Source organism: Mercenaria mercenaria, chromosome 10, assembly GCF_021730395.1.
Source record: "Mercenaria mercenaria strain notata chromosome 10, MADL_Memer_1, whole genome shotgun sequence".
NCBI classification, from domain to species: Eukaryota; Metazoa; Mollusca; class Bivalvia; order Venerida; family Veneridae; genus Mercenaria; species Mercenaria mercenaria.
The window spans coordinates 68,340,924-68,353,358 of NC_069370.1; the positions used below are offsets into that span (position 1 = coordinate 68,340,924).

Below are 12,435 nucleotides of genomic sequence, written 5' to 3' on the forward strand. Positions count from 1 at the left end.
GGGCGCTATATAAATCTGATATAATAATGATATGGTGATGAGGTTGTGATAACTAATAAGAGGAACATTTTCTATTGATCTTCATAAAGCTTTGTCAGGATGTTTGACTCTATGAAATCTAGGTCAACTTTGAAACTCAGATAAAAACTGGTAACTAGGTAAAATCATAGTAAAATGTGTAGATGACAAATTTTCTTCCTGATATTTTTTAAACTTTCAGAATGTTTAACTCAGTGAAATTCAAGTTGAGTTTGAAACTGGGTAGTCAGATGTCAAAATCTAGGTCACTAGGTCAAATAAGAAACCTTCTTAAAACACTGTAGAGATCTTATTGTCTATCTGATTTTTATGAAACCTTGTCAGAATACAATGAAAATACCGTGTTTTCTATCTGATCTTAATGAGACATGTTTAGAAGGTTTGTCCATGGATACTGTAAATGACTTTATATTAGCGTGATCTTTATTTCGCAAATTCCGGCACCCTGAATTACTTTGCGGATTTATGAATTCGCGACAGAAGGGTCAGAAATTTAAATTCGCGAAGGTTCTTATCTCATGTTAGCGAAATTTCAGTTCTGAAGTTGTGATTATATCAATGCCAATTTTTCAGTACCGTACCGAATTTATGCATGCCAAAGACTCGTCAAACACATGATCCGTAACGTTTATTTCGTTTTAGCAATCGGTTACTGTATTAGTACAGACTGAAATAATTGAGCCTTTAAATCCTTTATTCAATTTACTGGCAATTATTCTTATTACACTTAATAGCTGATAAAATGTTTGTTACAGACATTTCTTAAATAATCAACGTACAAGTATATAATACAATGGTGTGATAAATTGTCTGCTTATCCCTATTGTTGTCTAAACAAAATGTATAAAAAAATCAGGTTTGTTGAGAAGATAAGGGGTGATATAGATCTCCTCCTTGGACAACACATGCTCTGCTTGTTTGACACATACGAAATGCATCCAGGAAATGCTCGCCGTTAAAAACTGCTAGCTGCATGAAAATGTAACCTTAAGCGGTATATTCTACATGAATTATTCATAATGTGTTGAAATGTGAAATGAATTGAAATTCATTCAATAAACATCGATGTATAGGCGCTGCACTTGACCGTATTTTGGACATATTTTCGGATATGTCTGTATGTTATGGAAGAATATTTTCATGATTTCGCGATGTACACGATTCGCGAAAAATAGCGAAAATTAAAACACCGCGAATAATACCGGATTTACAGTATTAAATATAGGTCAAATAATTGAAACGCTTGTTCATGTTCTACCTGATTTAAATGATTTACAGTCAACTCGTCCCCTAGTCAACTCGTCCCCCAGTCAACTCGTCCCCAATTTGGTCATTTCGTCCCCCTAGGTGATTTCAAATTGGTCATTTCATCCCCCCTTTTTCGGCCCCCTTTTTTAAAACGTATTTTTGAAAAAAAAATTCATAGTATGATTAATTAGTTTGTTTTTTTCTTTGAAACATGCCAAATAAGTATATTTTGTGCTAAAATATACATAAGTTTTCGTTCGTTTAAGAAATTTTTGCTTTAAAAATGATCGATTTAACAAGGAGGATTTTTTGGGGTTTTTTTGTGTTTTTTTTTTTTCGTAAGTCTGCTATGTTGGACAACATGATTACTGTTTAAATGTCCGTATTTGATGCGGCTTATTTTCAAACTCTTGAATAAGATTGAACTTTCTATTAAACTTTTTTTATAAAAATAATTTCCTCACTTCAGTCAGCTATTAACACATGTAATTCTACTAGGGGACAATTTTGACACATTTCATTCGGTCAATCAACACCTTCTCATGCAATTAAATACCATTAACACCTTCCAATCAGCCCAATCAACGCCTTTTAATGTGATTAATAATCTTTAACACCTTTCGTATGCATGGATATGCTCATTCTACTTTATTTTAGAAACCACTGTCTCCCTACTTTTGAAGTATTTTTTTAATATATTTTAATGACAAAAATAAATATAAAGCATGTTGGTTATTTTAAGTAAAACATAAGTGACAGATATTCGTTGTTTATTTATTCTTTATTGTATTTCTAATTAAAACTTTCTTCTATTATGATCAGGGGTAAGGATTTATTGATCTCTCTTTTCTTACTATGATTTTTAAACAGTTAGATTTTCTGTTATATCGTATTTTTCATATTAAGGGCATTTTAGTTATTTTTATTTTATATTATTTCAGTTAATTGTCTTATATTTTCAGTATATTTCTTTTATCATTGTATCAAACCTAATTATTTAAAGTGAACTATTTCCAATATAACTCCTTCAAAACTCAAGATAATTTTAAATACAAGTTTTCGAAGTAAAAAATGTCATAAATAAAACAAAAATGCCTAAAATATTATGGGGACAAAATTGCCAAAGGGGGACGAATTGACCAAAAGGGGGACGAGTTGACCAAAATGGGGACGAGTTGACCAAATTTTATCATGAGGGGGACGAAATGACCAATTTTGGGGGACGAAATGACCAAATCGGGGACGAGTTGACTGGGGGACGAGTTGACTAGGGGACGAGTTGACTTGATACCATTTAAATTAAGCATGGCCAGAATGTTTGTTGTAATCAAAGTCAGTGCAGATTGGATACTAGGTTAGCAGGCAGAGCAACAGATAAGCTGCGTATTTGCGTAAATACGCAATTTAATTTGCAAAATATGCAGTATAATTTTCGTTAAAGCTACTTTCCATGGAATCGCAAGCAATCTTATCATTTGTCTATATTTTCTTTATGGTTTCAGGCTATGTATATAGCAATTATTTTATTTAAATTCCATTTTGTTACTTTGTAATCGCTTATATTCCTCGGAGTACCGAAACCTATTTTTAGAACGTGAAATTGAAAGTACATTGTACTAGCTGTCGCTTTTATTTTTAGATTTGGATTTTCCAGACTGTTCTATTTATTAAATAAGGGTTTGAAATATATCTGAAGAACACTGATAAATTGGAATCTCCAAAGTCACACGAGGAACTGAAGTGTGCCATTAGGAATAAGATATACTCTCCTAATTCTATTTATCGTTCGTTTGTAGAGAGAGTTGAGTGCCATTTTCCTTGCCAAACTGAGTATGGCTACTTTCTCAATATGGCAGAGTATGTAGTATGCAAACGATAAAACAAATAATGTTGTCCTCGTGAAGTTCATGCACTCCTCACAGGCACCAGTATCGGACCTGGGACAATAATATGTTTGTTTTCATCCTAAATGAGTTTAAAATGAAAAATGTGTAGTGAAATGTGAGCCCCCTTCAAAAGATACATATGGCACTCCTGTGCAAGTACACACCGTGTTGAATAATTCACAATCAAGAAGATATTTGAACCTATGTTATATGCAAAAATAGCAAAAGGATACTAGTAATGCAATTCAAATACATATTTAACATCATCATCATTTTAAAGTGTATGTTAGCAAAATATAAAATGAAAAAATATTTCAAATGAAAAAACATAGTGATCTCCGTTGGAATTCGAACTCACAAAAGTTAGATTCTAGAGCCGTCACACTTACCACTGCACCACGGCGTCTTATTATCGAAAGAGGCAGTCATTTAAATATTTACTATAAAAATAAGTTATCAAAAGGTAGGGTACCCCTCTACTGAAGTGGTTTATTCCAGTAACCACTCAAATCTATAAATAAAATCCACAGCTGGTAATTGCTTTGCTATTTTTATAACTGCTAAGTGTTGTCGACAACAGTTAGTAGTTTACCACTGAAATCTTTGAAAGTACATGTACGCCGAATTTAACAATCATCAGTGTTTCACTATTGAAACCAGAATTATTTGACCACGTACAAGGGGAATTATTAGTCCCCTACTGGTTGAAAACCAGTTTTGGGGACTATAGGAATGCTCTTTTCCGTCATTCCGTTTTTCTGTCATTCCGTCCATCCGCAATTTCGTGTCCGGTCCATAACTCTGTCATCCATGAAGGGATTTTAATATTACTTGGCACAAATGTTCCCCATGATGAGACAACGTGTCATGCGCAAAACCCGGACCCCTAGCTCAAAGGTCAAGGTCACAATAGGAGGTCAAAGGTCAACAGGGCTTTTTTCCTGTCCGGTCCACAACTCTCCCATCCTTGAAGGGATTTTAGTATTACTTGGCACAAATGTTCCCCATGATGAGATGATGTGTCATGCGCAAATCCCGGACCCCTAGCTCAAAGGTCAAGGTCACAATTGGAGGTCAAAGGTCAACAGGGCTTTTTTCCTGTCCGGTCCATAACTCTCCCATCCATGAAGAGATTTTAATATTACTTGGCACAAATGTTCCCCATGAGGAGACGACGTGTCTTGCGCAAAACCTGGACCCCTAGCTTAAAGGTCAAGGTCACAATTGGAGGCCAAAGGTCAACAAGGCTTTTTTCCTGTCCGGTCCATAACTCTCCCATCTATGAAGGGATTTTAATATTACTCGGCAACAAATGTACCTCATAATAAGACGATATGTCATGCACAACTTTCCGACCCCTAGCTCAAAGGTCAAGGTCACACTTAGCAGTCAAATGTTAACATAGCATGAACAGGGTCTGTTTCGTGTCCGGTCCATAACTCTGACATTTATTAAGGGATTTTAGTATTACTTGGCACAAATGTTCCCCATGATGAGATGATGTGTCATGCGCAAATCCCGGACCCCTAGCTCAAAGGTCAAGGTCACAATTGGAGGTCAAAGGTCAACAGAGTTTTTTTCCTGTCCCGTCCATAACTCTGCCATCCATGAAGGGATTTTAATATTACTTGGTACAAATGTTTCCCATGATGAGACAACGTGTCATGCGCAACACCCAGTACCCTAGCTTAAAGGTCAAGGTCACACTTTGAGATCAAAGGTCAAGAGGATTTTTTTCCTGTCCAGTCTATAACTTTGTCATGCAAAGCAGGATTTAGATATCAGTTGGCACAAATATTCCCCTGGATGAGACAACATGTCATGCGCAAGAACCAGGTCCCTAGGTCTAAGGTCAAGGTCATATTTAGAGGTCAAAGGTCAAATTCAAGAATGACTTTGTACGGAACATTTCTTCTTCATGCATGGAGGGATTTTGATGTAACTTGGACCAAATGTTCACCACCATGAGGCACCCTTGTTTTTAGAATTACGTCCCTTTGTTGTTACTATAAATAGATTTTATTGTAACTTTTTTATTACTGGCAGTAGAGAAAAATCGAGATCACTTTTCTGTGGTACAGCATGCATGTTACATCCAATTTTTAGGTGTATTTTGACCTATCTCTACCTGGTAAAGAGTTTCTTGTGGACTTATATTATTATTATTTTTTTTTTTTTTTTTTTTTTTTTTTTAAAGATTAATTTCCCTTTGTTGTTACTATAAATAACTTACATGATAACATTTTTATAATCAGCCAAAAAAATTCAATATGAAAACAACTGTGGGTTTTTATATATGCACATTTTAATCCAAGTGTGTTGTTATAATGTATATGTAGTACAATATTGTTTATACATCATTGACAGATATCAGTTCATTATGTTGTACTGCAGTAGAAAAAATTAGGTGCCTTCCAGTAGGGGACTTTATATTGCATGGCAATACTTCATTCACTTGTTTTTTTCTATAACGAAATTTAATTAGACTGTGGAAAGCAGCTTTAAATATATCAAAATACAAGTACAGTCAAACTCGCTTTATATGAACTCATCCGGACCTGGGAAATGTGTTTGTATCAAACGAAATTCGTATTAATGAATGTATGACTTACCTGAAAATTTGTCCGAGCAAGTTGGGCAGTATCACCGGTAGCATCGGTGAATAGATTCCGATATATGGAAGTACTTAATAGTTTTAAACTGATTAAGTTAATTTATTCAGATAACATTGAGATTACTCAACAAAAGTCATACTTAAACACGTAAAACTGTATGCATTTAAATTGCAATGTGTGGTCGAGGTCCAGAGTGCCAAATTATATCCACCTCCAACATTATTTCTATTATGAAGCTTGTACTACATAATCTTTTGTAAGACACAACCTACCTGTATCGACTATAGAAGGTCAATAATGTGTTTAAAATTATTTACACCTCTTTAAATCTTGACCTGTCAATTAATTGAATTGTTTTATATTGACATGATACACAAAGGACCGAGTATTTGATTTTGAATAAGTGTGAACTACATACTCAATTGTCTTGAATTACCACGCGGCACAATGTTGACAATACTATTATCTTTACTTCAATTAAATATCAGCACTGTACAGTTCAAACTATTAATTTGTCAAGCGTAACAAGGGCGAAATGGCTGCCGACTTCTAAAATTAATTCGTATTAAAAGATGGAAAATTATAACATTTAAGCTAATTGGGACTTTCAAAATGTGTTGGTATCTACCGATTATTTGTTTGAAGCAAGTTCGCTATTACCGAAATAATTTTACAAAGGAAATAGAAGGACTCAACCGGGGAATCCAGACTTTGTTCGTTTTATCCGAAAATTCGTATCAAGCGAGTTCGTATTAATTAAGTAGACTCGACTGTAGAATCAAAATAATAAATTCTCATTTGGATGCATGTGTATTATCATATATGTCAAGGTAGAATTTAACAGATGTCGCTTTTCTCTGACATTCACCAACCATGATGCAGTCCAACAGTATCCAGATTTATTGATCTGTGTGAGTAGGCCCATTGTGCTAAACATAAAGCTTCTCTATGCACTATGGTGTCGGAATGGGAAAGAATGAAAATTCATTAGGACAAACAAAAAAGTATTACAGTATTTCTAACTAATTTCATAGTAGTCAGCCTTGGTTGGGGAACAGGATGTTAAAAGTATTTTGAATGACATTTTATCAAGTTGTTCATTGTTTTGAACAAGTGAATGGACAAGTGTTCATGACTGCTTAGAAGCTTTGTACATGTACAAAACATGTGAGTAGTTCAACTGAGTACACAATCAGTCATAGTGATCAAGTAACATTTGTTTCTTGTATTTTCTTTGTCTGACAGTTTCAGCCATGTTGAACACATAAAATAATAGGCTCCCCATGAAATGCATGGATACCTAATTAAATTGAAAACCATGGGATAATGTGTTTTAGAATACCCAATTCAATTTAGCTAATACCCAAATCAAGCCAAAATGAGGGGATAATACCCAACTGACTCCGAAAGCTTATCTGTTGCTCTCAGCAAGGGTAAGAACTAGGTCTGTTGAGATATGCAGGACCTTCACGGCTCTCTTGATTTAGTTATTCAGTCATTTCCTGTATGCAAATATTGGCACACCTGCTGTTTGCAAGATATATTTGGTATATATCAGTGTGCTGATAGCTATAGTTTTCTCAGTAAGCAGATTTGAGAGTGATTCAAATATGTCTAAATTGCCTTCACAGTTAATTAAGCTGACATGAATTTGATATTATTGTAGTATGATTTGACTGTGATTCAAATAAGTCAAATAACTTTTTACACAAGCTAAAATGAATCTAAAATATTTCTAGAGGTTTCGATCTATTTACAGTCCTGTATGATTATGTTCTGTTTTCCAGGGAGTGGAACTTCTGTTACAGTCAAACAGTTAACATTTCCAAATAATCCAGTTTTTACTGAAAAAGTTGTTCCATTTCAGATACTGATTGTTTGACCCGTCAATGTTTTGGAACTATGAGGCCATTTACGATGAACATAACAGACAACAACATGCAGCCTTTGATACAACTGTACCGACCATTGAAATGTGTAGGGAGCTGCATGTGGTGCTGCTGTCTGCAGGAGATGAGCATTATGTCCCCACCAGGGGTCTCTATTGGATCTGTCAAACAAATGTAAGCAACATTGTATTTACATACCAGAAAACAAAGTTTAGTTGGGTATATGAAAGTCATCTTGTGGTTGGTTGGTTAGTTGGTCATTTGCAAAATGTTTTTGTCACAAGTTTTGAAATTTCATACACTTGCTCACCATGAAGACCCCCCTTGCTCCAACAAAAACTGGAAAATGTCGGAACAAACTGCTAATGGATACGGATGAAACTTCACACACTTGATCATTTTTCTTCTGGGATGGACAAAGGTAAGGGAGTCCTTCATGCATCTGATCCCTATGATGTGTAGTTGTGCATTACATAATTTTTTCAGGGAGGATGGCACTCATATCTGTCCACACTCAGTCCCACAATGAAGACTTTTACTTCCTCCTTCTGAAACTTAATAGACATACATTTACCTGGGATGGACCAAGATCACATTTTTAGCAACCACACATCCCAAAACAGTATTTCTGCTTTATTTTGAAACTAAATTTCATGCATATTTTCGCTATGAAGTGAAAATGAGTAGGACATATTTTTTCTTGGGTCACTCATTCACCTCTCACCTTAAGTATGGGTGATTTTAAGTGGAGGGTAAAAACTATCTTCTTTCCTCTGATGAAATAGAGTTTGAGGGTATTAATCACATTTTGTGATAGCTCTAGTTGAATTTAGAACAGTTGAATCTTTATCAGTATTACTGGTGTATCTCTCTTGCCTGTGTTATTTTTCAAAGTGAAAGTTTAAAAAGCTCTTACTTGTTATCTTTGATAGTTATCCTACAAATAGAACTTTGTTTCATGTTTAAAATATACTACATTTTCAAGTTGTTTTGTGAGAAAGTCATTATACTGACAGTATACAAGGTAAAGATAAAATACGGCTTACTTATTTATGTAAGAAGTAAGTACAAAAAAAACAAGGATTTTTTTTTGTCATTTTGGGAAAGAGTATGGGTCCAATCAGTTGTGGAAAATCTTGGTGTTTAACACCTATTAAGTTGGAAATTTCTGACAACAACCAAATTCATAATAACCTCTTCCTGTTTATTCTAGAATAAAAGTTGAAAATCAGGAGCTTGGTGGGAAAATCAGTAACATAGTCTGAAACATTTTGAGCAATATCCCTTTTTTTGCTATCTGTACTTTAAACAGAATGTGCTTGATAAGATTATATAGGTGCAACATCTTGCGAAATGAATGGTAATAAAAATAAACAAGTGGAACTCAAACATCCGAGGTTGAAGTTGAATGTTTAAAACCACTCGGTGGAAGGGGCATAGAGATTTGGTCTTGTCCGTCCGAGCAACTTAAAAGATAGAGAGGGCCATCTAACTGTAAAGAGAACAATAGTTTCAATCCATTAACAATAGATTGTAGGGCCAGGGCCCCCTATAAACGAAAGAAAATTACAAAAGAAATGGTCCCCTATATCATTTCGGTGACACATCTGTCCGTCTGGAAAAAAAAAACAGTTTGTGATGCGCCTAGCTCAAAAAGTATTTGATATAAATTGATGAAACCTTGAATGAGTCTTAATCATTATATAAACTTGCGCACCATTTCATCTTGCTCCACCCCCTTTTTCTAGAGTTATGTCCCCTGAAATAGTAAAAAATGCACATTTTCACCTTGTGACACGCCTAACTCAAAAAGTATTTCATATAAATTGATGAAACCTTGCGTGAGTCTTTATCATATGAACTTACGAACCTCCTATTTTCTGTCTGGCTTTGCCCCCCTATTTCCAGAGTTAAGGCCCCTGAAATAGTAAAAAAATGCACATTTTCACCTAATGATGGCCTTGCTCAGAAAGTATTTGATATAAATTATGGAACTTTGCATGAGTCTTTATCATGATGAGACCTTGCAGGGTTTTTTTATGCCCCCAGCATCTACTGATGCGGGAGGCATATAGTGATTGTCCTGTCCGTCTGTTTGTTCGTTAGTCCGTCCATACGAGGTTAACCAAATGGGACCGTTTCGTCTAGCATCAATACCCCTTACTAGAATGACTTAATACTAATGCAAATGTAACCTGTGACCATTCCTCATCTTCAGACATCACCTGACCTCAGTTTGACCTTTACCTTGACCTCATTTTGGACTTAGGTTGCTTTATATGGGCCATCTCTTGGTTAACCGAATGGGACCGTTTCCTCTAGCATCAATACCCCTTTCTAGAATAACTTGATACTAATGCAGATGTAACCTGTGACCATTCCTCATCTTCAGACATCACCTGACCTCAGTTTGACCGTGACCTAGTTTTGGACTTAGGTGCAAAATCTATCGACAAGGATGCCACTGGGGGCATCAAGCGTTTATTGAACGCAGCTCCTTGTTTGCCTTCATAATAGGAGCCGTTAATAGGGTCCACTCAGAAAAATTCTTTTAAATCGTGCAGTTTTCCCCAAAAATCGACTACATCAGGATTATTATTCCCCTTTGCCCAAATATCTAGCTTTTTTTTCCCCAAATCACAGGCTTGGACCCCTTCCCCTCCTGGTAAAAAAAACCCTGCCTTGCACACTTGGCTTTCTCCTTCAGATTTTAGTGCTCCTTCAGATTTTAGTGCTATTTTCAGAGTTATGCCTCTCTCCCCCGCCCCCCTCAAATTAGCCAAAATAGTGGATTTTTTGTTTGTGATGCTCATAGCTCAACATGTATATGGTCTAGAATAATCAATCCTTTATATAAAATGTTTGTTGTGACTATACTCCCTTAAGGGGGAATGGTACTTTGTCAAAATTTAAGATTTGCTAATAGTCGTATATACCAAAATAAACTTGAAGATATTTCAAATTTGTATCATCATCTTTTAGAGCGATAAACATGCGTATTACGTTACCATGACGTCGCAAACATGACCCGTTTTCGCGCTTTTTACGCCCGTTAATGGTAGCACTAAAATGGTATAAAACTCGATACTACAAACGTATTGTTGGCGTCAATGCATTAGATTATATATCAAACGACAGAATAAAGCAATTTCTTAGTGATCATTAACATGAAAAGGTATTTTCTATCCGAATTTTCGAAGGAGGTGCGAAAACAGACTTTTGGTTGTTTAAGAAAATTCAGGAAAAATATCGCTTCTGATCCATTTTGCAAAAAAATGGCCCGTGGAATTTTTGCCAAATTTTTGTATGTAAAAATTCATTATGTTGTTAATGGCTGTGCCAAAATAGAAAAAAGTTCACCGAAGCGTTTTTCTAGTACAACCGTTTGAATTAAAGCATTGTGACGCAATAAACAACGTCGCTTAAGACATGACGTAAGCACGTGAATATTTACATTATTAGCCTTATTTTTACACCAGTGGCTGCAAAGATGGTGCTCTCCATACATATGTGGAACTATGCTTTCTAGCGCCTGTATCAATTCAGCTTCTCCTTTTTGTTTGTTTTGATTGACAGCGTATGTGAATCTTTTAATGAATGATGATTTCACTTTTTCGGTTAATGATGGACAGGCTGGACTAATCTTTTCAAGTTTATTTCCTACGATCCGTTTTGTATGTGCTGGATCTGAAAATTTTACAATGTCAGAATTAACTTTCTCCAGTCCAGAATTGCTTGCCTCTTTATGCAGTTGAGCACGAATATCGGGCTCCATAGCTTTTACAGAATTGCTCCAATTTTTTGGCATCTGTGAAGTTGACCATATTTAATTGTTTTCGTGTAAACTTTGATAAGTTTTCACACAGTTATTGTTACTTTCAAACATTACATATGTTGCAACAATATTTGTTACTTATTTATAAACTTGAACCCATATAGTAAAACAGTTATTGCCTGTTAAGCCATCGGTTATGATGTGATATTCAACGGAGGAGGACAATATTGACCTCTTCCAGTGAATACCATAGCATATCCAATGGCTCAAGGGTCAATAATAATATAATTTTCAAAACGAAATTAACATAAATAATTGACAGAAAACTCAATAAAAATGTTGCTCTTTTTCACTCGACCTTTTAGAAAATTATTATACTTATATAGCAGTCATGGATAATTATCACTCACACGGGTGTGTTAAATTTACATATATATTATTTTTGTATGTGTATTTATTTTATGTAATAAGTTGCTTTGAAACAAACATAACATTTTGATGGCAAATTTATTTTTATAGATAGATTTATTGATAATATTTCTTTAGTACTAATATTTACGAGATTATCCCATTTTTGTTTTCATGCAAAAATATAGCCAAGGGAGACAAACAGATACTGATTAAGTACGGCTGTTATATACATTCTTATTACAGAAACACAACCTAAAGTATAGATTTGTACCAGCATCGTGTTGACTTGTCAGGAAATTATCAGTAGCGCGGTACGGTGACCTCGGAAAAGGGCGCATAACATGCGAGATTGTCGGCTTATATGGAAATTATTATTGTTTGTTTTGATTGATAGAATCCTGTTTTACGGCCCTTTCAGTATTTCAGTTATGTCAGGCAGGTAGACAAGCTTACTGCCGCTCATTGGCTGTTTTTTTATTAAAAATATAAGCATTCTTAATTTATTAAGACTTATTATACAGCCATTCTATTCAAACTTATTCTTTCTAAAATACGTGTAAAATAAAAGCTCA

General features: G+C 35.0%; 1 protein-coding gene across 3 annotated transcripts in view; it reads left to right on the forward strand.

The window, feature by feature from the left end:
- LOC123561356 (phospholipid scramblase 2-like) overlaps nucleotides 1–12,435 on the forward strand; it is a 37,637-nt gene that overhangs the window by 9,010 nt on the left and 16,192 nt on the right. For all 3 annotated transcript variants that reach the window (XM_053553270.1, XM_053553269.1, XM_053553273.1), the window contains exon 4: nucleotides 7,656–7,851. In XM_053553270.1, coding sequence (XP_053409245.1) covers nucleotides 7,656–7,851 — 196 coding nt within the window. The remainder of the gene's footprint in view (nucleotides 1–7,655; nucleotides 7,852–12,435) is intronic.